At 43.9% G+C, this 26,498-nt stretch overlaps 1 protein-coding gene across 1 annotated transcript; it reads left to right on the forward strand.

Annotated features, from left to right (window-relative positions):
- The first annotated feature begins 8,197 nt into the window (after positions 1–8,197).
- EIF4EBP2 (eukaryotic translation initiation factor 4E binding protein 2) lies at positions 8,198–26,083 on the forward strand. The gene is made up of 3 exons (XM_056850078.1): positions 8,198–8,371; positions 22,384–22,560; positions 25,883–26,083. Exons 1-3 carry the CDS (start codon positions 8,233–8,235, stop codon positions 25,912–25,914), a joined length of 348 nt encoding a protein of 115 aa, XP_056706056.1. The 5' UTR covers positions 8,198–8,232; the 3' UTR covers positions 25,915–26,083.
- Positions 26,084–26,498: the final 415 nt, after the last annotated feature.

The raw sequence follows: 26,498 nt of genomic DNA on the forward strand, positions 1-26,498 counted from the left end.
CCGCTGGCGTGTGGGGTACCACAAGGGGCAATTCTCTCCCCTATGTTGTTTCACATCTAGATGCACCCTCCCGTCCAGCTTGTCTGGAGTTTTGGGCTAGGGTGTCATCAGTACGCTGATGCCTCCTTGTCAATTGCGACTCTTGATGCCTCCTTGTCAATGGAGGCACTGGTCACAGCCGTAGCCCGGTCGGCTTTTTACCGTCTCCACTGGGTCCGGCAGTTGGTGCCTTACCTCTCCTGCCCCGACTCAGCTACGGTGATCCATGCAACAGATACCTCCAGGCTAGATTATAGACTCAAAGCTACAGCTGGTACAGGACGCCACGACGAGGCTCCTCACGGGGACCTCACTGTGGGCACATATAACGCCAGTGCTTTACCAACTGCACTGGCTCCAGCTGGAGTATCGGATCAGGTTTATGACCTTTAAAGCCTTATAGAGTCTGGGACCTTTGTATCTGCGGGACCGCCTCTCCTGGTATGTGCCCCAGAGGACTTTACGATCATCTAATACCAACTTACTGGTGGTCCCTGGCCCAAAGAGTATCTGATTGGCCTCGGCCAGGGCTTTCTCTACCCTGGCCACACTTGGTGGAATAGCCTCTCCAGTGAGACCAGGGCCCTGTGGGACCTTAAAGAGTTTCGCAGGGCCTGCAAGAGAGAGTTATTCTGCCAGGCTTATGGTTGAGGCCAGCGACAGTATATTTTCTAGAAATGCTGGCCTCCCTACCTACCCCTGCCCCACTTACCCCTTTTGCTATTCTATGGGGTCTCATTCTCCAGCATGCCCTACTGTAGACATTTGTAAATTAAGGGTACCATCGGATACATGTTATCCTTTATTTATTGATTTTATAGGGCTGTTTTTTTTATTGCCATTTTAAAATGTGTTAATCTGTGTTTTATTGTATGTTTTATTGTTTCTGTAAGCCGCTCTGAGCCCGGTGTTGGCCAGGGAGGGCAGGGTAGGAACTTGACAAAATAATAAAATAAATAGGTTGCAATCCTGCACACATTATTTTCCAAATAGGCCCCAAGGAACTCAGACACATTTCTTTCTGGATAAATATTTATAGGATTGGGATTCTGGGAACCTTCCAATCAAATAATTTCAGTTGGAAAGAGTTAAAAAGATACTTGTGTGTATAAAATGCTGTCAAGTTGCAGCTGATTTAAGGCAATCCAGTAAGGTTTTCCAAGCAAGAGACTAACAGGGGGGTTGCCATTGCCTTCCTCTGCACTGCAACCCTGGTATTCCTTGGTGGTCTCCCATCCAAGTACTAATCAAGTTTAGCTTCTGAGATCTGATGAGTCCAGGCCCACCCAGGTCAGGGAAAAAGATACTTAAGAGTCCTTAAAAGTCTATGTGAAGACATGAAAAAATCCATGTATATATTTGTGTATATATGATTTTAAACCGAAAAGTATATGTATTAGAACTAATGTAAAGTCTTTATATGTATTAGAAGGCTGAACAATCATGCAGATCAGGGTTTGTAAAGCTACGGTAACCAATTAGAGAAGAAGTACAGCTGTCATATTGGTCCCTTAGCCTGGTTAGAGAAGAACCAATCAGACAGCAAGGACAACGCAGCAATCCTATTGGCCCCTATAGCAAACTTTGATAAGAGCTAATCAAAAAGTTAGATTTTTCAATTCCCCTTTCAACATAAGTTGAACTAGCTTAGTCAGCCAAAGAAGACATAAGAAGAGCTTTGAATGACTTCAGAAAACAGGGACTGAAGTCCAGCTACCCTGGGATAAACTGGCAAAAATGGATTTTACTATTTTAGTTAATGAGTTATAGAAATAAGTTTAACTTTTTTTATTTTCTTGTTAATAATGTAATCTTTAAACTGTTTAGACACTTCTCCGGAAGCTTGCTGATGGGTCACCTTTTTTGGTGGGTGGTGGGTCAAAAGGATATTTTGAATTTCGTAATTTTGCAATTTAGATTGTATTAAGTAGATCATATAATTTATATTCTTTTGTATTTTTGTTTCATTATTGTATTTGTTTGTTTCGTTTTATGTGTTTACGTTATAAAAATAAAAAATATATTTTAAAAAATTAACATAAAAAAGTCCAGATACCTGCAGCAGAGAATCCCCTCAGGAGATGGAAGAAGCCTGAGAGTTGGGAAAGCTGTAGACCGGGGAGGGCAGAATAGCTGTGGCCCCAGCAGCCTGACTACAACCAGTCTCAAGGCAGTCCGTGAAGGGAGCTGCTACACTGAAGTCCAGGGAAGAGGAGATTCCCCTCCCCATGAGAAAGCTGGCAGAAAAGGCCTCCGAAGGTTGTAAAGTGGAATTCATATAGAATAAGAACAAAGGCAGTTCTCCTGTATACAGATCACAATAGGTAGCTGTGTTAGTCTGTCGTCTGTAGCAGTAGAAAACAGAGCCCAGTAGCACCTTAAAGACTAATTTCTGGCAAGCTACGGACTTTCACGAGTCATACCTGAAGAAGTGACCTGTGACTCTCGAAAGCTCATACTTTGCCAGAAATTTTGTTAGCCTTTAAGGTGCTACTGGACTCTTGTTCTTTTCTTCTCCCGTATACAGTTCTGCATTTTTCTGCGGTTAGCAAGTTGGTGTTATATGTTAAAGAAATCCGTTGTTTGGATCTGAAGATAAAAGAGTTGCTCTTTTACTTGGGAAGCAAGTGCCTGAGGCTTACCTACGTTCAGAGATCCTGACAGTCTGGTTTAAATCAAAGGGACAAATGACCTCTGCACAGGCATTTGAAAGTAAATCCTGCCAACTTTGATAAGATTGTCTCCTAAGTAAATGAGCCCAGAACTGCAGCCTTGAGGTATAAAGATGTGAGGCAAGGCCTAGCTATTGTTTGGAAGAAGTTTGTCTTGCGTTAACTCTTACTGTTAGACACAAAGCCTACTGAGAAACATAAATATTCTACTGCAGCCTGCTCCAAATACAGAACTAGGGGTGGATACATCTTTTGCTGAAATGAACTAACTTAGTTCCACTGTACACCATACAGCTTTGCAGCTTTGGTCGTGGCATTCATCAGTAAAGCAAGAGTTTATTGCCTACAACTGACTTGGTAAAGGTCACAAATATAAAGTGTCTTCAGTACTTTTCACTTCTAGCTTGTCAAAACTAGTGCTGGGATGAAGTGTGTAGGAAAAGAACAGTGCCTTGGATGCCAAAAGAAACATTTAATTCTTCACCTATTAAATCACCGTGAAGAATCGTGCACTAGAGAAGAACAAATAAGTACTAGCTTGCTCTCAAGTTCCCTTTTAACTCCTTGTCCAAAGCGAGAGGTTATGCGCATATACATCAGAATCCTATGCATATTTAAGCCCCACTTTATGAGACTTCCCACCCAAGTAGGTATGCAAATGATTTCAGCCACAGACGGCAATCCAGGGGTTCAGTTTTCCCCTGGCCTCATATTTGCTTTGTGCTCCAGTGAAATAATTTTTCATGCCTGAGTTGCAGTAGATAAAATTAATTATTAACATTACAAAATAAATGCAATGGCTGATTGACATACACAATAGTTTTGCTTCCGCATGGACTGAGGCAGATACAGAAAACCTTATGCGAAGGTCAGGTGTTAGAAAAAACACACCTGGTAACAAATTTTTTGTTATAGTGGTGAAGGCCAGTTTGGGGGGGGGGAGATACAAACAGTGGTTAGAGCCATTAACAGACAGGCAGTTGCATTCAAGCGGGAGACATGCAAATATTTGAGGGGAAAGGGGGGATTGGGTTGAGAGCAAGTGCACCTTTGGAGCCCAATTTCCCCTCCCTTATTAGTCCTTTCACTGGTAACTGGACAGACTTCCTTCACCACTGAGGGGATCGTTTTATAGGGAACGGGAACGGGGTGTTAAAACCCAGAATTGTCCCACCTAGAAGCTGTCTGCATTGTTTTCTGAGCAGAAAGAAACCTAATCCTAAACTGCTTGGCACTTTGTTGGTAATACATATGAACATCTTACTTTGCATATAGCCATTTCGAGAGGTGTGCGCTTCCTCAGTGCACTGAAGTCAACAGACGTACTGCCAAGCAAGTGTACAAAGGATTGCTCTGAAGATGCCTGCCACAGCTGCTGGCGAAACGTCAGGAAAGAAAATACCAAGACCACAGTCACACAGCCCGGATAACCTACAAGAACCGATTGCTTTATTGTTTCACCATCTGGTCAAGTAGCATGCAGATTTTGCAAGGCACACGGATTGTACCTGCTTGCACTGCAGTCAGCCAAGAGGGCCATCCACATGGCTTGCAACTTGTCATAGTTCTTGTGCAAGCTTGATCTCACCAATGTTTGCTCAGCACTGAGCACAGGGCTTGTTCTCCAGTAAAAATGCATAGGACTGTGACAGTGGTTTGCATGCATGGCTGCTCTTCCTGGAGCAGTGCCAGCGAAAGAAGTGGCACAATGTGGCTTGTAAGCTGTGGTCTTATTTATTTAATTTATACCATGCCTTTCTCCCCAATAGAGAGAAAAAGCGGCTTACAACGTTCTCCTCTCCTTCATTTTATCCTCACAACAACCCTGTGAGGTAGTTTAGGCTGGCCTATGGTCACCCAGCGAACTTCCCTGGCACAAGTGGGAATTTGAACCTGGGTCTTCCAGATACCAGTCGACACTCTTAACTACTACACCACAACTGGCCATGAATGAGCTAGCTGGCCAAGTGGATCTAGAATCAGCCTATGTAGCCTATTGTACTCATTGTACTTGTTTTTTTCCCTTTATTGAAATTGTATTTTTGTCAGCCATTTCGGGTCCCCATTGGGGAGAAAAGTGAAGTAAAAAAATGTGTGTGAGAAAACATGCACACCCAAGAATGCATGTGCTCAGCTAAAGTGGTTCCACACACCAACAACGTATGTTCTAACATTAGCACTTTGCATTGTGCACAGTAGGGTACAAGTAGCACACACAGTCGTCTCAGTCACTTTTGGGACCAAGTGAAGTTTCCAGGTGGTCTTGAAAGGCAGCTCTACATAAAGAGCATTATAATAATCTAACCTGGATGTGATCAAAGTATGGGCCAAGGAACAGCTGCAACTGGTATATCAGCCGTAGATGATAAAAGGTGGTATTGCCACAGAGGAAACCTGAGCCTCCAATGACAGGTCAGGAGGACCCAGCAGAACCTTTGAGCTATCAATCTGCTCTTTTAGGGGGAGTACAACCCACCTTCAGCACAGGCTGACTCCTCATAAGAACATAAGAAAAGACATGCCAGATCAGACCAAGGCCCACCAAATCCAGCAGTCTGTTCACTGTGGCAAACTCAATCCTCGAGTGATTGTCATTCACCTACATAATCCATATTACTTTCTTTAAGAATTTTTCATACTACTACAGACCCTGTTGTTAAGGATAAAAGAAGCTAGGTGTCATCTGCAGTTCAGGAGTATCAACGGAGTATCAACTCATCACTTTTGTTAGACATGGAGACCGAGGCTGTTTCTGTTCGTAATCCAGAATGGGCCTCCAAAATCCGTTTCTTCCAAGAGTGTCCAAAACATGACTATTTTAATTCTTTTTTAAACTATGTATGTGGTTTTGAATCGCTATGCAAAGGGGGAGACACCATTACACATTTTAATTGCCCAATAGAAGAGGAGGATTTTGTCTGGTGCCATCCTATGAGGAAAGTCCTATGAGGAAAGGTTGAAGGAGCTGGGTACATTTAGCCTGAAGAGGAGAAGACAGAGAGGGGATATGATATCCATCTTCAAGTACTTGAAGGGCTGTCATATAGAGGATGGTACCGAGTTGTTTTCTGCTGCCCCAGGTCGGACCAGAACCAATGGGTTGAAATTAAATCAAAAGAGTTTCCATCTAGACATTAGGAAGAATTTTCTAACAGTTAGAGCAGTTCCTCAGTGGAGCAGGCTTCCTCGGGAGGTGGTAAGCTCTCCTTCCCTGGAGGTTTTTAAGAAGAGGCTAGATGGCCATCTGTCAGCAATGCTGATTCTGTGACCTTAGGCAGAGGATGAGAGGGAGGGCATCTTGGCCAACTTATGGTAACTGGGGGTGCGGGGGGAGGTAGTTGTGAATATCCTGCATTGTGAAGGGGGTTGGACTAGATGAACCTGGTGGTCCCTTCCAATTCTATGATTCTATCATTCATACAGAAGTAAGAAAACGCTGCCCAAATTATCTCTTGTGAAGAACTTTCGCAGTTTTTTGGCCCTCCATCAGTCTTGACCCCACCATCTGATGACCAGTGAGACAGACAGCCAGTGTCACACTGGCTCTTTTTGAACCCACCTAAGGTCGCCGAAAAACAACACCACCACCAGTGGGTTATAGATCAAATCGAGCCTGAACTGACCCTAGACGCTAAAATGACTAAACTGAGGCAGTCGTACTTTGGACTTATTATGAGAAGACAAGAGTCACTGGAAAAGACAATCATGCTAGGAAAAGCTGGAGGCAGCAGGAAAAGAGGAAGACCCAACAAGAGATGGATTGACTCTGTGAAGGAAGCCACGGCCCTCAATTTGCAAGACCTGAGCAAGGCTGTTAAGGAGAGGACACTTTGGAGGACGTTGATCCTTAGGGTCGCCATGAGTCGGAAGCGACGACGGCACTTAACGTAACAAGGCGCTTGGCGGCCCTATAACACCCCATTTGCCAGAAGCCCTAAATGTGCTCAGCTCCAGCGTGGGTCCCGGTGAGCCCGCCTGGCCCTCGAGTCCACCGGGCAGCACAGCCAGGCGAGCTCCATGGGCCCCCCTTCCCAAGCCGGTTGGCCTCCCGGGTGCCAAGCGCCTGGGCCCGGTTAGTAATTTCCTCCTTAAAAGGGTACAGTAAGGCTAAATGTAACACTTGGATTGGTTTAATTGGACTTTGCTATCACGATGGTTCCATTTGTCGTGATACAGAGGGTTTCTTAAGATAACTTGCTTATTAATTTGCTCGTTACTGTTGTTTTTCTCCCGCTCTGTTAGTGCCAAATGTCATGAATCTTACCAAAATGTAGGTGACTGCATGTACAAAATTTCCCGCATCCAAATTCTCAAAACTCAAAAAATAAGCCCCAATGCAGAGTTTTGAGGGTTCAGATGGGGAAAATGTGCATCTAGATACTTGCTGCCTTTTATAGATACTATATATACTATATATGCTGTATATATATACACACTATACTATACTATACTATACTATACTATATATGCTATATATATATACTATATATACAATATATACAATATATACTATATATGCTGCCCTATATAGATACTTGCTGCCCTTTATAGTTACTATATATGCTGTATATATATACTATACTATATATACTAAACTATACTATATATGCTGTATATATACTATATATACAATATATACTATATACAATATATACTATATATGCTGCCCTATATAGATACTTGCTGCCCTTTATAGATACTATATATACTATATATGCTGTGTGTGTATGTGTATATATATACACACACACTATATACACTATATATACTATATACTATTAATACTATATATGCTGCCCTATATAGATACTTACTGCCCTTTATAGATACTATATATACTATACACACACTATACATGCTATATATGCTAGATATATACTATATATGCTGCCCTATATAGATACTTGCTGCCCTAAATAGATACCTTATATACTATATATGCTGTATATATATACTATACTATATATGCTAGATATATACTATATATGCTGCCCTATATAGATACTTGCTGCCCTTTATAGATACTATATATACTATATATGCTGTGTGTGTGTATATATGCTAGATATACACTATATATACCATATACACTATACACGCTGCCCTATATAGATCCTTGCTGCCCTTTTTTGGTCTAGCTGGGGAAGGGGTGTGGGAAGCCCACTTGCAGGGCTTCCCATTGTTGCAGGAGAGGGGCTTTTCCCACCGGCGCCCTCTGGGGCACGAAAGGGCCTGGCCCCGCCCCCCTCCTCCGCTCCCTCCTCCGCCCGTCCCCGCCCCCCCGCCCGTCCCCCTCGCTTCCTGCTGCTGGCCGAGGCCGAGGGAGAAGGCGGCGGCGGTGGAGGCGGCGGACGGAGAGGGAGCGCGCCCCGCAGACCGAGAGGCGGCCCGCGCCACCCCCCGAAGGGAGGAAGGAAGGAAGCCCCCCGCCGCCTCCGCGTCTCTCCCACCCACCCCCCGCAGCCACTTGAGCCTCCCTCCCTCCTTCCCTCCCTCCCCGGGACAGCCGAGCAGCAGGGCGATGTCCTCCTCCGGCGGCCACCAGCACAGCAAGAGCCGCGCCATCCCCACCCGCACGGTGCCCATCAGCGACTCGTCGCAGCTACCTCATGACTATTGCACCACGCCCGGGGGGACCCTCTTCTCCACCACGCCCGGAGGTAAGCGGAGGAGCGGGGCGGGGTGGGGGGGGGAAGCGGCCCGGCGAGCCCTGGCCCTGCAAGCCCGCGCGGGGGGCTTAGAAAGGGGCCGTGCAATCGGAAGGGGCCGTGCAATGGGGCGCGTGCAGCTGCGGCCGGGCGGGGGTCCTGGAGGGTGCCTTTGCAGCGCGTTGAATGAGCGGTGGGTGCGCAGGGGAAGGAAAGGCCTTTACTTCTGGGTGGAAGGGCCCATTGATGCACGGGAGGCTCGGCCTTGGGTTTGCCGCTCCCTTAAGCGCACATTTTCCCCCCACCCCGCACCCCTGTCTGCTTACAGGAGAAATCCCTTTTAACCCTCTAGAAGAAATTGTGCAATAGTGGACCTAACGTCGCAGAGGTCCTGCTTTTTCTGAAGAACAACGTCGATTTTTTTTGAGGAATGAGCCGTTTCTGCTGTATTGTTTGTATGTTGTGTGTATAGCAATTCAATTGAGATGCATGGATGGGCCCATTGATGCATGGGGAGTTTGGGGCCTTGGGTTTGCCCCCCCCCTCTCTCGATGCACATTCTCTCCCCCCCCCCCCCCAATATCTCAATTCTCAGAACTCAACAATAAGCCCCCGGGTAGAGTTTTGAGAATTGGGAAAGGGAGGAAAGCGTGCATGGAGAGAGAGGCAAACCCAAGGCCGACCCCCCCCCCCAGCATCAATGGCCTGTGTGTGTGTGCATTGAGAGAGAGGCAAACCCAAGGCCAACCCCCCCCCAGCATAAATGGCGTGTGTGTGTGTGTGTGTAAAGTGCCATCAAGTCGCAGCCAACTTATGGCGACCCCTTTTTGGGGTTTTCATGGCAAGAGACTCGCAGGGGTGGTTTGCCAGTGCCTTCCTCTGCACAGCAACCCTGGACTTCCTTGGTGGTCTCCCATCCAAATACTAACCAGGGCTGACCCTGCTTCGCTTCTGAGATCTGACCAGATCAGGCTAGCCTGGGCCATCCAGGTCAGGGCCTAAGTTTTGAGAATCCGAAGAGGAGGGGGGGGATGTGCATTTAGAGAGCGACAGACCCCAGGCCAAGCCTCCCCGTGGGTAAATGGCCCTTGCCTCCCCGGAAAGCAATGCTGGAAAGCCCCCGCTGAAAGCATGCTTACCGGGAAGCGGTGGTTCCCAGCGTGGGGCACAGGCCCCACAGGGGGCAATCCGAAAGCTCCTTAAGACCAGCTTTTAAGACTTCCTCCACGTGAATAGGAGTTCACTTTTTGAATAATAAGAATTATATGGGATGGGGGGGGTGCTCAGGATTTTAGAGACGCTTAGGCGGGGCATGGCCCCAAAAAAAGGTTGGGAGCCACTGCTCGGAAGGAAGCCCCCAGTGACCTCTGCTGGGCTGGCTCTCCCCAAGCGAGGCGGACTCCCACCCTTGCCATATGGTGGGTTGGGGGGGTGAGGGAAGAAGCACGCGGCTCCCCTGGTAGTCGGAAGAAAAGGGGACGGCGCTTTCCCTCCTCAGGGATTAATGGGTTACGTAAAGGTAGTATTTCTGGCAGGGGGGGAAAGAGACCTTAGTATCTGTTGTGTATGTATTTAGTAGGGTAGTAAGCAAGGGGAGATTTAGGAGCTTGAGTTCCGCACGAAGGGCCCTAAACCCTGCTCACCCTATTGGCTAAGCAAACGGATCCTATTGGACCTAAGCCAACATGGCCCATTGGTCACCGAGAGGGTATTCCCCCCCCCTATCACGGATCAGGGGGGGAGTGGCCGCGGGCGGCCAGGGGGGCATATAAGCAGGGCACGTCCAGCGTGTCAGTTAGTCCTGTGCTGAAATCAAATAAAGCTGTGTTGTTGAACTCTGTCTCGGCCTAGCTAGGGGACCGCGAGGCTGGCGGCGGCAAGCTATTTGTAAACAAGGCCCAGGAGCCTCGAGGAGAAGCCCGTGACCGTTGCACGATAGGAGAGGAGGAGCTGGGGCGGGGAAAGCCTCCGACAGCTGCCGCCGCAGGAAGGAGGCCGACAAGGCAGGCGCGGACTCGAGCCACGCGGCCCTGGAGAAAGCTGCCCGCTTCTTGCGAAATACGACTACTAAAAACCCCTTAACGGAGCTCCCTCGGTGGGTGTGGATGGTTGACCGCGGGAGCCCGGGGAAAGCCGCCTTTTGAGGCCTGCCCTTCTCTCTGTGCGGCTGGCTTTTCTCCTTGCCATTTATGCTTGGAAGGTTTTGCCTTGCATTTGCCGCTCTGTAGATGTACTTCTCTCTCTCCCCCCCCCCCCCCCCGGCATCCAAATCCTCAAAACTCTACGTAGTAGCTTATTTTTTGAGTGGTAAGAATTTGGATGCCCTGACCTGGGTGGCCCAGGCTAGCCTGATCTCGTCAGATCTCAGAAGCTAAGCCGGGTCGGCCCTGGTTAGTATTTGGATGGGAGACCACCAAGGAAGACCAGGGTTGCTGTGCAGAGGAAGGCACCAGCAAACCACCTCTGTTAGTCTCTTGCCATGAAAACCCCACAAAAGGGGTCGCCATAAATCGGCTAAGACGTAACTGGACAGCTCTTTACACACACACACAAACCACTTCTGGGGCGGGGGGGAGTAAAGTGTCAATCATTGGTGCTATTTACACAGCCCAAATAATGCACTTTCAATCCACTTTCAGTGCACCTTAATGATTGTTTGCAATTGGATTTTGCCCGTTCACACAGTAAAATCCTCCTTCAAAGTGCATTGGAAGTGGATTGAAAGTGCAATATTTGGGCTGTGTAAATAGCACCAATATGTCTATAATATTCTTCCCATATTTATGGCATAGCCCTCCCTGGGTGGCCCAGGCTAGCCTGATCTCGTCAGATCTCAGAAGCTAAGCAGGGGGTCAGCTCTGGTTAGTATTTGGATGGGAGACCACCAAGGAATACCAGGGTTGCTGTGCAGAGGAAGGCACTGGCAAACCACCTCTGTTAGTCTCTTGCCATGAAAACCCCACAAAAGGGGTCGCCATAAGTCGGCTGCAACTTGACGGCACTTCACACACACACAGGAATTTGGATGGGGGGAATGTGCACCTAAGAGAGCGGCAGATCCAAGGCAAAACCTCCCAGGCATGTTACGGATAGGAATAAAAATCGCCTCGGTCTGTCTTATATTTGAAAGGTATATAACTCGGCTATTCTGGCCACACCAGAAGAGGTTGTGCAATACACGAATCCTCCACCCAAAACAATTTAAACGCTGCATGCAACAACAGTTCAGTAAACCAGAGGGGTGGGCGGGCAGCTAGGCAGGCAGAATTCTAGTCTTGCTGTCACTGTTAGTCCGGTTTAGCTTTTGCTGTGCAAGAGGTAATTGGGCAGGCATTGCACTTCAGTGCCCGAAAAACAGTGGCCTGTCCCTGCAGCCCCAAAACATGCCTTTAAAAATAGGGTAGAGGTAGACTTTCTTACAGCCATACAAGACTAAAACAAATATCCAGGGTTAGTGTCCTGCTGTTTCTCTCTCGATCCCTTCATAACTTAAACATTGCCTTTGCCTCAAGCTTTGCCTCCAGTTTCACCTGTTTTCTGTTACCTATAGTAGAAACAAAGAATTGGGAATGAGAATTATGTATTGTGTGTCCATTTCACACCATTTTCTTCACAATTCTTTATACCTAACTTGTGCTGCCATCTTGTCTTGCAAATGCTCAAATCAGTGTGACTTGTATCTGCACAATTATGTGTAGGAATTTTTTTTATCAAATGTTGGCAGGCTTGTGGATTGTTAATATTTACCAGAAGAACTACCTAAATTTACCTTTCATCTCTTTTTTGTATACAGCTGAAAACCCAGCCTTTTTTGTTTGCACTACTGAATTGAGCTTTGGGGGGGGGGGGCTTAAAAAGTATTGATGACTCATAACTTCCTTTTGTGAATAATGGATTTTCCTCATGAACCTGCTTCACTTGGTGCTATTCCTCTCTTTAAGGCCTAGGTAATTGAAATTACTGGGGGCAATGTGGCTCTTTTACCAGGACACATTTATTGTGCCTTCTTTGGTAAATAGTGGTTTTCTCTTCCATATGGCTGAGATCTACGATGGTTACCTAGCAAGTGAAAGGGATTCAAAAAGAACTTTATGACTAGAATATGTCAAAAAGCCACAATAGGTAGCAAAAAACCTGTAAAAGTGCCTTCAAACTTCTGAAGTATTATTGTTTTGTCCAGACCGTGCTATAGGTGTGACCCAGCACAGTTAGTCATCATGCATGTGTCATTGGCATGTGTTCTTGGCAGTTACACATTTTTGGGCTGTACTTATTTTATTTCTTTTATTAATGCATTTTTATCCTGTACCATCTTCAGGATGCTCATGGTGGTATACATGGTCCTCCCCTCCTTCGTTTTATGATCAGGCAGTCTGGTGCGAGGTTAAGCTGTGAGAAAATGGCTGGACCAAGGTCAGCCAGTAGGCTTGATAGCGAGTAGGTATTTAAATCTGGGCCAGTCCCACACTGGCTGTCCTTGGATAGCTGCAACAGAAATTTAAGCAGCTTCAAAAGTTAACCACAACTTCGGTGACAGTGGTACTTTTTAAAAAGGAAAATTGGGATTTTGCATAGTAGATACCCCATTTTAGCTGAACATCAGTTGTCCAATCGTCTGAACTTGCACACAGTGATGTATTTCCATGTAGGCTGCACTCTTTGGTTCCACTGGAAGCTCTGGTTGTCCAAGTGTGATAGCTAGTTACCTAAGCAAGGTTATATATGAAGTCCTAGAAGGGGAGAAGTATATAAATAATGGGGAAAGAAAATGGGAAAAGAGGACAAATGCAGGAATTTAAAGTAGGTATTATTGTCTGTCAGTGTTTGTTTTTCCTCCAAACATTTTTTTTTTCAGAACAAGGGTTACCCCAAAATTACACACTTAATTTCAAATATTTCTATGCTACCTGCCCTGCCCTGGATAGCCCAGGCTAGCCTAATTTTGTCAGATCTCAGAAGCTGAGCAGGGTTGACCCTGACAAGTGTTTGGATGGGAGACCTCCAAGGAATACCAGGGTCGTGACACAGAGGCAGGCAATGGCAAACCACCTCTTGCCTTGAAACCCCCCCCCACCAGGGGTCAACCATAAGTCAGATGTGATTTGATGGCAAAAAAAATTCCTAACTTTCCCTCAAATTAGCTCACGGCGTCTTAGAAACAATATCAATAAAACTAAGCATGAATCCCAAAACAGTGTTATGAAAAAAAATCCACTCAACAGTAGTAAAAATTTTAAAGCATTGAAAGCCCTTTCAAGCAAAGCAGCTGTGTACTTTAAAAAATAACTGTTCTCACTGCCTCCCGAAGCCAATTCCACTAGGTGGATGCAAGAAAAGAAAAAATTGGGGCTCTTGTGGAAGAAGAGCAAACAACCCTGGGTGGGGGGAATAGTGAGAAGAGACTGACTTAAGGAGCATAACTGGTGCGTAGGGTCATATAGGCAGAGATGGATATGGTGCGTGGCCCATCGTAATTGCTGAAGAAGATCTTGAAAGGATACATGATTTGCTTAGCAGCTTAGTTAGCACTTAACCAGAATGGTTCTTTCACAGAAAATAATCAATGACCTTTGAGATCTTTACTGTCACCATTGCCTTGCAGTAGTGGTAGGATGCAGCATGTCAGTCAACCACTTAGCGCTTACTGATTTACAGGGATTCCTGTGAAGAAAGCTGAATGAGATTGAGCTCGATCAGATATAGCAAGCACATCTTATGCTAAATGAATGCATACTTGGGCTCACTTAACCCTTATAGTATAACTAATGCTTTTGAAGAGTACAGGAATATGCACTCTTGCATTCTAAGTTTAAAAAGCATCAGTGGATCCCAGAGATTCTAATTAAAATAGCAAAACGTGATGTTGCGAGACCGAGGTCTGCCTGCCTTTGTCTTGCAGAATTTATCCGGCCGTAATTGTTGTATATTAGTATAAAACCTTTAAAATTCAAATTAACACACTAAAATGGTGCCCTAACAACAACTGTGGCCACACCTAACTGTGTACCGAATGTTGTACTCAGATTGGAGGTGGGCCTTCCTAAAGTAGAAACAAAGATATGGCTTATTACCATTAGTTATTGCCTGAAAGTGCACCTTAATCCAATTAGTCTATTAAGCTATTTCCTATGAGCTACTCCGTATCCACAGTGGTCAACTAAAATAATTCAAAAACTTGCCTCAATGGGCATTGACCCTGTGCATTTGATGTACCTAGGGCTGGATAGAGCAAAAGCTATGGTCCATCAATGGCTGCGTGATATGGAGCTCCAGTCGGAGATTGCACAACTTTCTGGGGTATATAAGAATTTATTATCCGGTGGTGACAAAGCCATGGCCCCATACCTCTTTAATATTACTTCACCTCAGTTGAGATGGGCATTCTTGAGAGCACGTTTTGATGCCCTCCCCTCAGCTGTTCTTCTAGGTAGATTTTCAAATCAACCTAGAGAGATGAGAAAATGTTCGTGTACAGAGAGAATAGAGGAGTTATTTTACTTTTTATTTTTCCTTTTTCCTTCTGTTTTTAATTAATGTTATATAGGTACCTGTATTGCTTTGTTATTTTATGCTGGCCAATGGCCGTAACAATAAATTATAAAATTACAAAACAATTATGGCCAGATAAATTCTGCAAGACAGAGGCAGGCTGACCTCAGTCTCGCAACATCACATTTTGCTATTTTAATTAGAATCTGTGGGATCCACTGATGCATTTATATATATGATCGTTTTAATGTACAAATTGTGGTATTATGGTGGTTGTTTGCCATCCTGAGCCTGGCTTGCGCTTGGAAAGGGCAGGGTAGAAAGCTAATTAAAATAATGGAAAGGGCAGCCCAAAGTGTTTTTTGTGCTGCTTACCTTTGGAAATATTGATGGATGCATATCCAGGCATTCATATTTTCATATACATAGAAGAGATGTGGCTCAATGGAGCCAAAAGAGGTATTGACAGGTACTTTGGGGGCTAGTGCAAAATACCAAGGATTGGAATAGTACTGCAGAATGTGACCAGTAGATAAGTAAAGAAGGAGTATGGGAAGGACAGAATATCAGCTTGCTACTTAGGGGTGCCAAGAGGAACTGAGGAGAGGCAAAAAGCACAGAGATTTGGCAATGTTTGTTTGGTTTCTCAGCTTGTACAGAGTTCCTTCTGTCTTGTTAGGAGACAAGCACCATGCGCGGTCTGTTTTTGTTTTGTTTGAAAGCACTGAGTGTGCCTTATTACCTGCCATAGGCACTGGCACTTTGCCCAGGTCAACAGGGAGTTAACGCTGGTGCCAAGAGGAAAAAGACAGGAGCATTCGTCCAAGAATTGACACTTCTGCTGAATCTTGCATTGAAAAGCAACTTCATGGCGATCATCTTGGGAGCTGTGTTGGCTGAACTCTTGAAAACCAAAGTAAGAAGGCTTCTCCCAACTCAAGCCAGTCGCTTGCTGTCTTCCAAGAAGCGAGTTCTTGTTGGGAAAAGGAACCATTGCTGCTTTCTGAGAACAGTTAGAGAAGGTACTGGCAGTTAGTTTCTCCTGCCTGCAGCTATTAGTTCCAGGAATATATATGGTCACAGTGCATGCCTTTAATTCCTGATCACCACAGGGAGTCCTTTCTCAGTGTTTATTTACTCTTAAGGCATCGTCCTTACCGCCTTGTTTTCAGGTTCAAGGGAACTAGTATATCACAGGCTCATTATTCTCCTTGGATTAAAGTTGCAAAATATAAGGCAGTGTGTCTTGGTTTCAAACTTCTGTATTTCCTGAGGCTGTCAAGATCAAGGAGTTGTTTTGAGACTGTTCCAGCACGCAGAAAGACTGAAAAGAGAATACTTAAAAATAAATATGTACTGGTGGGGTGGGTTGGTGGTGCAGGACTGAGATGCAGGTTATGTGATCAGAATCTTTTTTTATTAAATATTTTTATTTAAAATTATGCATCACATTAACAACAAAAAACCTTAACACACAATATACAGACAAAATCTAACATAAAATCAAGTGTGCCTCAATTTGGTCCAAATTACTATCTCTTAAAGAATTACTCTAAATTTCAACCTTACCATCTATTTTTGTAAATAATGCTTATTAATATTTATTTAAAACTGGAAAACTTCCACATTGGCTCCTGCATTACAATTACTTAATGATCAGAATCTTGTCCCTCTTAATTTGCATTGAATTCGATATCTAAAGCTTACTCTATTCAAACATGGAGAGTTTGGATTTAAAAAATATTATTATATATTTGTTGCCTTTATGTGAACAATGAAAACGGGGTAAGACTGCACAGTGCTGGGTGGCATGCTGTGTTTCTGGCATCCCGTCTTGGAATGTGGAATAAACGAGCAGACTGATTTGACTAGAATATCCTGGATTTCATGTAGCTTTGCAGAGAAGCTACCGAGGGGCTAGCTGCCTACCTCCTGCTTCAGTCACCTGCTCATCTCTCTCCTAGTACCAGCTGCTCCTTTTGACCCTGTGGTGGGGAGTCAACCCTTGTGCTTTACTGTGTTAAAGTGTCAGAAGTACAGTCCCACTGCGTATTTTCAGTTAGCTGAATAAGACCACCTCTCTGGAATGAAAGATACGTGGACTGCTGCAGTTCAGTTTTGGGTGGAACGTAGTGTCCTGTTTACTTGTCAGTAGCGCTGCAGAATGACAAGCTGTACCAAGTCATCATGACTAGATGAATGGTGTGGCTTTGTACAACACATGAGCTACAGCCCAAACTTTTGGTTTGCATCTCTTGGTTGTAATTTAGCACCTGTCATTTTGAATGCTTTCACTTAGTTTCCATTTATATCCCTGTTTTAATGAGTTTCATGACCAAAAGAATGACTGTGGAACTGGCCCCTATGCTTTTGCTCATAGTGTCATCCAAAGAATCTGTTTAGTCCATTGCCGTTGTCAGTGAGCATAGCTTCTGGACGGTTCTATGAAAAAAGCCCACAAGAAAATTGCCCACAGAAAAAAAAACCACGGTCATAAATGCACACAAGAAAAAAGGCCACACGGAAAAAAGCCCACAGGGAAGAAAGCCCACACAGAAAAAAACCCCACAGAAAGAAGCCCAAACGGAAGTAGAAAAATGTCCATATTCACAATATGTTTGGAAGCAAACATCTTATTTGTTTAAAATGATGAGTACTTTCATAGTCCATTTGAAAAGCCTATTGCTGCTATTGTCATTTTTTGCTAGGCATGGGGTGTCTCCTTGATTGAGAACATTCTCAATGATAGAGATCTTATGCTTGAATTGAACAAAGATACCATCTATGGAGATGGCACATTTGATAAAGTGCCAAATATGTTTTACCAACTGTACACGTAACATGGCAAGGTGGGTAATTCATATCCGCCATGTATTTACATTTTACTCCAAAAAAAGAACACAGACACCTATAATAGAATGTTTCAAATAATGAAGCTATTGATTCCAAATCTGGCACCTCAAAAGGTTTTGGTCAATTTTGAAAAGGCTTGTATGAATGCAGTGAAGATTGCCTTTCCACACGCTGAGGTCAAAAGGTGTTATTTTCATCTGTGTCAGAGTCTCATTAGGAAAATCAACAATGTTGGCTTGAAGACTGAATATGAAACTAATATGAACATAAAAATTACACTGAAGTCTCTTGCTGCATTAGCCTTTGTCCCAATAGATGATGTAAGAAGTGTTTTTTGAAAAGCTTGCCGCCACATTTCCAGATGAAGACAGCTACAATGAGGTGCTCACGTCCTTCTTTTCTACATATATCGAGGGTGCAGCAGGTACAGATCCTCAGTTTCCTATAAGAATATGGAATCATCATGATGCAGCCCTTGAATGGTCACCAAAAACTACCAACTGTTGTGAAGGGTTTCACAACGCTCTTAATTCCCTGTTCCACTGCAGCTATCCCAGTGTGTGGTTTCTATTTGATGGACTGCAGAGAGACCTGGCTTGCCACAAATTAACATTGGCTAATGCACAAGCAGGTCGTCCAGAGGTGAAAAAGAGAAGATACGAGGCACTACATGACATGGTTGCCACTTCTGTGCAGGAGTATGAGCAGGTGGAAGATAAACTTACTTACTTAAGGGGATTGGCTAATTTGCAGTAAAGATTTATATCTGAATTATTATTTACTCGATTTATTATTGAATGTTGGTCCCTCATTTAATCCAGGGGGTCCCCATTCATTCCGGGTTTGTTTTCAACAGCTGGCAGAGATATAAAAACAGTGAAATAGCTTCATTTTCATGTCAAATGAAAGAATTGGCAGGGATTTTAAAACAGTGAAATGGCTTTAATTTCATGTCAAATAATCACTGTAAAGGAATAAAGTATATAGTTAAATAACAATGAAGAGACTTTTACAGAAGTGTGAATAAAATTAATGTGAAATGTAAGAATAAAAAATGAATAATTATCAGGTATTATCATACCAGTACAAATAAGTGTTTTTCATGATTTGGAAATAATAAAATAGGGTTCTTTCTGATCTAGTTATTTTTTATTAAGTAATTGTTAATGTTAATAGTTGTGAAAGTTATGTTATGGGTTGTAAAAATTATGTTATGGCTGTAATTTTTAAAAAACAAAACAAATAAATAATATTAAGTATTCAAATGTGAGTATTTTTCTGTGTGGGCTTTCCCCCATGTGGGTTTTTTTCCGTGTGGGCTTTTTTCCATGTGGGCTTTTTTCTTGTGTGCATTTATGACCGTGGGGGGTTTTTTTGTGAGCAATTTTCTTGTGGGCTTTTTTCATGTGGGCTTTTTTCTGGTTACCCTTCTGGACTGTCCTTTTTCTGGCCAGTAGGCTTTGCAGACCAGTTCTGTTTCCAGTCTCCCTGTTGTTGCAAGTGGTGGGGACAGTTAGTGGGAGTTTTAAGCTACTGGCATCAGCCCTCTTCCTTGGAAGGCTATGTCCGTTACCTCAGTGAAGCATGCATCATTCTAAATAGTGATGCGAAGGCTTGGAAAAAATACCTTTTCCTCCTGTTATTTCAGATGGATTTTTTTTCCAGTTAGAAAATCGAGGGGACCACTGAATAATACTCCCATGAAATATTTGTTGAATGAGTGAATTGCTGTATAACATGAAATTTTACTCATTCAAAATGCACAGCATTAAAAAATTATTGTAAGACTATCTACAGCATTAGAGAATGAGAATTTTTGTGTATACTGTGGACTATGTGCAACATGTTTTCAAGGGTAATTTGTTACTCAAATCTGAATATCAGCAATAATCAATATACTAAAATGGGTTTGATAATACAATAATGAGTTCAGGGTTATACAATTCAACTTGATATCCAGATATGCTGATCATTCATTTGTGACTATGAGGCTCTGACCCACCCAATAACACTCTTTCTTCTGTTTAATACAAAATTTGTTTTCTAATTTTGGCTTTTTTTCCTTACCTCTCAGATGACAAAAATTAAGAAGCAGCTGTTTTTGTGACACTGACTCTCTCTCCCCCCCCCCCTCGTAGAAACTCAAAACCCAGGCTTTGGGTTGGCGAATAGTATGTCCCATTGCATGGAAGAGTCTCAGAGTCTGGGGGCACATGGTTTGGGCATCCCAAAACTTATGTTGGGACACAGCTGTTTAAGTATCACCAGTTTTGTGGATGGATTAGAGAATAAAGAACTTGGAACTGGAGCTGTCTTCAGCCTCTCTAGGATCAGTGTTAAGTGGCAAAGCTGAGTAGGAACAGATGGTGATAGGGTGAGGAGTCTTCATTCAACATAAAAACAATATTGGAAATTACCAATATTAAAATTCAGATTTTTAAAAACCTGCCACAGGTAGCTGAGCTTGAATGCACAATCTCTAGTTTTACGTGTTTATCTTTAGCCAACCTTTCTTTCTCTAGTACATGAATAACAAGATATGTGAATGCCTGGAGGCTTTGGGTACATGAACAGGTAACATACCATGTGACTTCTGGAAGCCTCGCCTGCCTCCTTTGTAGCTTTCATAACTTTGAAGTGGCAACTTCCTAAACATTTACAAAAAACAGGCCTGGAGGTTTTGTGGATAGGGTTTGAGTCTTGTGAATAAGTCTAAAGCAGGCTTTTAAATGCTGTTATCCCTTCCTGGCATGCCAGTCTTCAGTCACTTGGAGTACTGTCATGGCCTGAAGGAAACCAGCAAAGAATCCGTTCCCATTGAGGTTTATAATGGCTTCCGGGTTGGCTGGGCCCTTTTAGGGAGACGATTGCTTGCCACAGATAGCAACTGAACTATCTTGCCACATTCCTCCTCTTGTCCTCTGTTGCTTAGTCCTTGCATTATTTGTGTCTTTTAGATATTGTGGCTTGGTACACAGATGAACACCTGAGTACTGTCGTCTCATTTGATCTTACGAGTGTGATGGGACATAAGAAGCAGTTGCTTTGCTGGGCCCAAGCCATCAAGAGCTTTTAGGTCATAACAAAAGCCACAGTTTGGTTATTTATAGTACTTCGGCAGCCATTCTGGTTGGGTGACTATATAAGGGAAACGGAGGCTCCAGGTGTGTGGTTACAGAAGAACAAATCATGACAAAGATGAGCATGTCAAAGTTTTGAGCCGAGAAAAATGATGAGTGGGATTCTTGGGGGAAGGGGCTGTGGCTCAGTGGTAGAGCATTTGCTTGGCATGCAGAAGGTCCCAGGTTCAATCCCCGGCAACTCCAGTTAAAGCAACTAGGCAGGTAGGTGATGTTAAAGACCTCTGTCTGGGACCCTGGAGAGCTGCTGCCGGTCTGAGTAGACAGTACTGACTTTGATGGACCAAGGGTCTGATTCAGTATAAGGCATCTTCATATGTTCATATTCAGAAGAACCCAGATGCGCAAGAAACAAATATCTTATTTAAGAAGGGAAGTGGGGAGATTGAAGAGAGAGGGGTGTCTTCCCAATTATTTTCTGTCAATCTCTCTTTAAAAAAGGATCTTCTTTATGCAGCACTGCAGTCCCTATTCTTTTCTTCCTCCTCCCTTTTTGCCTTTCGCATACCAAGAATGAGAATTCCCCAAACTAATTTTCTTTCTCTGCTCCTTATCCTCTAAACCTTTGTGCTTGCTTTGATTAAAACCAGACAAGATAACTTTCTTAAGCGGCACTAATGCCACTCATAAGTGTTAAGACGGTTGTTTGTGTTGTGCAGTGCACTTAGATGGCTATTCTGCCTTCAAGAAAAGCTGAGAGGTAACAAAAAAAGACCTGCTTGCTTTGTTGGAATGGAGTACTATGGGGCAAGTGATAGCAGCTAGTGTGCTAACTGCCAGAAAGGGAAGAGGTAGAAGAAGTGGACATCTACTCAGACTACTAGTGCCAGGGAACAAAGTGATGCGAACGAAGGAGATGGCTAAGCAGGGGTGGAAGGAGAAGGAAGCAGCAGTGTGTTCCTTCAGCTGAAGCTCAGGAGGCGATCAAAGGTCAGACGGGGCATTGGACTTTGGAGAGAACCTCCCAAGTACAACTTGGCATGGACAATCCTGTAGATTGTCTCTGACTTTAAACAGTGCATTGGAGGCACTTGCCTTCAAAGTTCAGTATGATGTATGAGATTAGACCTTGCCCCTCTAGTACACCATTGCAGTGAGGACAAATTGCAGCCAGCCCAGAATTGTTGACCCCAGAGCATGTTGCCTCTGAACATGGGAAAACTAGGCTGTCCTGCTAAATTGATGTTGAAACCAAGTGCACCCTGAAAATAATGGAAGGGAAAGGATGTCTTGAAGTCCTCATCAGTCCACATGCTGTGTATAGATGGTAAATCCTAACATCTTTGGAATAAATTTACAGGAAATCTAGATTTTATCTGCAGCCAACTTGGCATTCATGCATTGCAATCAAAGCACTTTGGTTTCAAAAACCACAGCAAAAATGCACATAGAAGTGAATGTCTTATGACTCCAGGAAGTTGATTTGCACACAGGTTTATACCCTACCTGACTAGTTCTGTTAAAACAAGTATTGTTTCTAACTCATAATGAAAGAAAAAATTCTGGCATGCCAATCACTGTTCTTTCCCCCTTTTTTTCTAGGTACCCGAATCATTTATGACCGCAAATTTCTGTTAGACCGTCGCAATTCTCCCATGGCTCAGACTCCTCCTTGCCACCTTCCAAACATCCCAGGAGTTACCAGCCCTGGTACTATGACTGAGGATTCCAAAGTGGAAGTAAACAATCTGAACAATCATGATGGGAAGCCTATCATAGGTAAGAGAACGTGGGTGATAATAGAGTATATTTTTAGTGGCACTTCACTATGATAATTTGTACTCTAGACTGCATCCATACAAGAATTTTACCCACATGGGATGCCTTCCTTTATCTCTTAGAACCTCCTTGATCCGTTAATCTTGAGCAGCATAATTTTAAATCTAATGTTTGTGGGATATAAGGACTGAGATAAATTCTGCCACTGCCAATGTAGCCTTTGGATCCCTATCACTTAATAAAAAAGGCATTATATCAGACACAGAGGCATTGGCTTTATGTATTAAAAGATGAGAGAGATATCGTACTCTAAGGTCCTCATACAAATGACATTCCAAGAGCACATGAGCTAATGAGTCAGTGGAGCCAGAAGAGCATGGACAAATCCTTTCCGAGTATGGTAAATTCAAAATTCTGCCTTGCATCATCATAGAAGGGTTAGCTTTTAATATAGCTAGAAAGAAGGCTCTAGAGAGTCAAGGATTGTCAAGAGGTAAGTATAGGCAGGCAAGCCACATGGTGGTGGTATTCTGAAAAACTGAGATGAGCAAACACGGCAGGCACAAAAGATGTGCTTTCATAGTCAATTTCTTTGATACACTTTTTTATTAAAGCGAAAGCTTCTGTTTTTCTGAGATCTGATATCATCACATGGAATGCAGGAAACCCCTGGGTTTAAGAGGAATGGCCACATGACAGTATGATCATTCTGAGACCAACTCTTGTCTTTCTGTGGTTTAAAGGGGAACTGAAGGGTGGCACATCCATCTGGATGGTGTACCTATAGCCACCATAGGGATGGGGTGGAGCTAAGGTGTTCTTTCAGAGTGGTGTGGGCAGCTTGATTCTGTGTGCTATTCTCTTGCGCACTCCTCCCCCCCTTTAGCAATTTAAAGCCCCCCCCCCCATTTCCCTGTTGATTTACACTGGTGTTGTAGTGTGGCTCTGCCGGGAAAGAAAAGGAGAGGAGAATTGCTTGGGCATGGGATTATCCAGCATGATCACTGTCACATTTGTACTTTTGCCAAGGCGCAATGGGGGTTGATAGAGGCAGCGACTGCCCTGTTCGGCCAGGGACCAGCATAACTTAAGGGCCCCCTCCTCCCATATGAACCTACACGTTCACTCTAGCCATTTTCAGAGACTCTGCTTCGGTTGCCTCTGCCATCTGAGGCTGGACAGGTTGCATCCCAAGAAAGGGCTTTCTGGGTTGCAGCACCAAAATTTTGGAACTCCTTCCCTGGGGAGATTTTTCTGTCTCCCTCTATTGGTGTCTTCTGCTAGTGAGTGAAGACTTCTTTGTTTTGTTTGGCATCCCCCATTGACGATTACTGACCCTCCTTCCTGGGCTAGAATGGTTTGTTTTAATGGGTTATTATTGAATTATTTTATAATTTTAAATGTTTTTAATTGCTGAAAATGTTTTAATATTTTATGCGTGCCACCTTGGGACCCCTGATTGGGTGGAAATGTGGCATAAAATGTTTTAAATGTATGAAATACAATAACTAAATAATGGTGCAGGAAAGGGTGTGTGCAATGGGTGTTCCTGCCCATTGCTATGCCACTTTCTGCAGCTGCTACGGTAGAAGCGCGTTTTCACACTCCCACCTGGAGGCAGCCCTCGTTATATAAAATTGAAGTCTATGTGCTTCCAAATGTGTGTCAAAAGTTAAGCAGCTACTTTTCCCAGAGGGGCAAGTGTTGGTTCGCTGTTCTAGCTGCGCTCTCTACTAGTGGGGTTGAACAGGGAGCTTCGAGAGAAGCACAGTTACTTCTCTTGGATTTTGAAATATGGGTGCTCTGTCTCAGCTTCTCCTGGCAGATGGGCTGGGCGGAGTCATGTGGGATTAGCCCAGTTCTCTCTTCTGGCTTTCAAACCTGGGAAGGCAATAGATAGTATGTAGTGATGTTTGTGCTTTAAATGGCCAGGGGGGCTGGGGGTTACAGAGAGAGGAAGTAGGTGGCAGCTGATTGTGGGAAGGGTGATTGAATGGGCAGTAGAATGGCAGGGTCGAAGGGTCCTATTTATTTGAAAGTCTGATTCCTGTAGCAGCGTTGTTGATCATATAGCATAACTTATTTTTCTGTTGCAATGGGAAACTGTAACGATAGCAGTTTCTGCACCTTTTTTGCTAATCATAGAGGAAGCGAAATAAACCACTGATGTTTCAAAAACAGTACTTGAAAATTGTTTAACTCACAAGTGCAGCTTAGGCAATGTTCAATTTAAAGTTGCAGAATTTATTGCTTTTAAGCGAATTCTTGCACAGATCATGTGATATGTTGCTGATATGTTGAGTTGCCTAAGGCTGTGTCCCTAACCTTTTCCGGCCTGTGGGCACATTTGGAATTCTGACACGGTATGGAGGGCGCACCTCTGTTAGTCTCTTGCCATGAAAACCCCAAAAGGGGTCGCCATAAGTTGGCTGCGACTTGAAGGCACTTCACACACACACACACACACACACACACACACACACACACACACACACACACACGGAGGGCGCAAGAACAAAAATGGCTGCCACAGGAGGTGGAGCCAGCCACAGAATGATTGCCACAGCTTAACCTCAGTAATACAGTGCAGGTCCTTGTGCTGCGGTGGGCAGCTGCTGCCAAAGCAACCTTTAAAAAAAAATCTACACAGCCAATCCAACCTCTAACAGTCAATCAGAAGCCTTGCTGAGCAAAAGCCCCACCTGACCCCACTCGCTTCCTAAAAACACTTGGCGGGCACCAGAAACGGTATCAGTGAGGATCTATAAAAAGTGGAAATGGCTGTACAAAACTCAGAATCCAAAGATATTTTCTGGACTTAAACAAGTAAAGTTTACAAAACGGTATTGATAGCTGCTTTAGTAAAAAACAAAACAAAATCAAAATGTCTGATTTGCTGCTAGGTAGTGGTTACAGCTTAGTGTCTGCCTGCAGTGAAATGAAATGATAGAATCTTGCAATGGTCCAGTGTTCTGAACCCTTGTGTTGCAAGTGGGGGATGTTTCATCACATCAAACTTGGTACAAGTAAATAAGCTAGCACCTTAGAGGGAGAGCTTCTATGCACTCCAACTCTTTCCCTGCTGTGTTGCTTTTCTCCTTAGTGGGGTGGGGTTTTTTTATGCAGGGGTGCATCCAAAACTGAGATCTTCCATTTGCAGTCTGAAGTAGGACATCTTGCTGATCCGGCACACATTTCATGAATGATGGACAATGAAAGTACTCAGTTGCACTGCTCAAAAATGTTAAAATGTTCTGTGTACAGTGTTTGTCTTCTAAAGTCTCTGTTCTGATATGTATGTGTCTACTTACCTCCACACTAGGTGATGATGCTCAGTTTGAGATGGACATCTGATCTTCCTTGAGGGTAACCATGGAGAGACACCAACTCCTGACAACCTGCTCACACCTGATTTGGCCAACAGGATCAACAACTGAAGGATGGAAGAAGCAGATGCTGTTTCCACTAGAATCCCACTTCAGCTTTTGAAGTGCCAAAGGATAAGAGGACTGTTTTCCCCTCTCCTTGACTCCCTTCAGCCATGCCATGCTATCCCTTACCCACTTTACCTTTTTTTAATTAGCCTTTCACCTCCCTGGTCTGTGACTGAAGCCCATGATAAATTTATATAGAGCTAAGGAATGAATCTTGGCTTCTCGCACTTTAGAGACAACCTACCAAATCATGCACACGCGAGAACATACTTCCATCAATAATTGGATATTTATTGCAAGCCACTAAAAAAGGCCATGAAACATGTTTGAAGGGGCGTGGCACTGCCATTGTTCTCTTCTCCTTCCTGTCAATCCTAGTTTAGTAGCCAGTTGCTGTTTCTTTTACTACTGGGTGGAAAGCATTTGCTTGAGGTGTGATCCTCATGCCTCCTGTTCAGTCAGCATATTCTTGCAAATGGGAACATGATGAGGTTCTTCTTTTGC

The sequence above is a fragment of the Euleptes europaea genome, chromosome 5 (assembly GCF_029931775.1).
Source record: "Euleptes europaea isolate rEulEur1 chromosome 5, rEulEur1.hap1, whole genome shotgun sequence".
Classification (NCBI taxonomy): domain Eukaryota; kingdom Metazoa; phylum Chordata; class Lepidosauria; order Squamata; family Sphaerodactylidae; genus Euleptes; species Euleptes europaea.

Excerpts from the sequence above, each read along its gene's own strand:
- EIF4EBP2 (XM_056850078.1), top strand. The coding sequence starts at position 8,233 with ATGTCCTCCTCCGGCGGCCACCAGCACAGCAAGAGCCGCGCCATCCCC. Across the intron at positions 8,372-22,383 it reads CTTCTCCACCACGCCCGGAG|GTACCCGAATCATTTATGAC; the intron begins GTAAGCGGAGGA and ends CTTTTTTTCTAG. Across the intron at positions 22,561-25,882 it reads TGATGGGAAGCCTATCATAG|GTGATGATGCTCAGTTTGAG; the intron begins GTAAGAGAACGT and ends CCTCCACACTAG.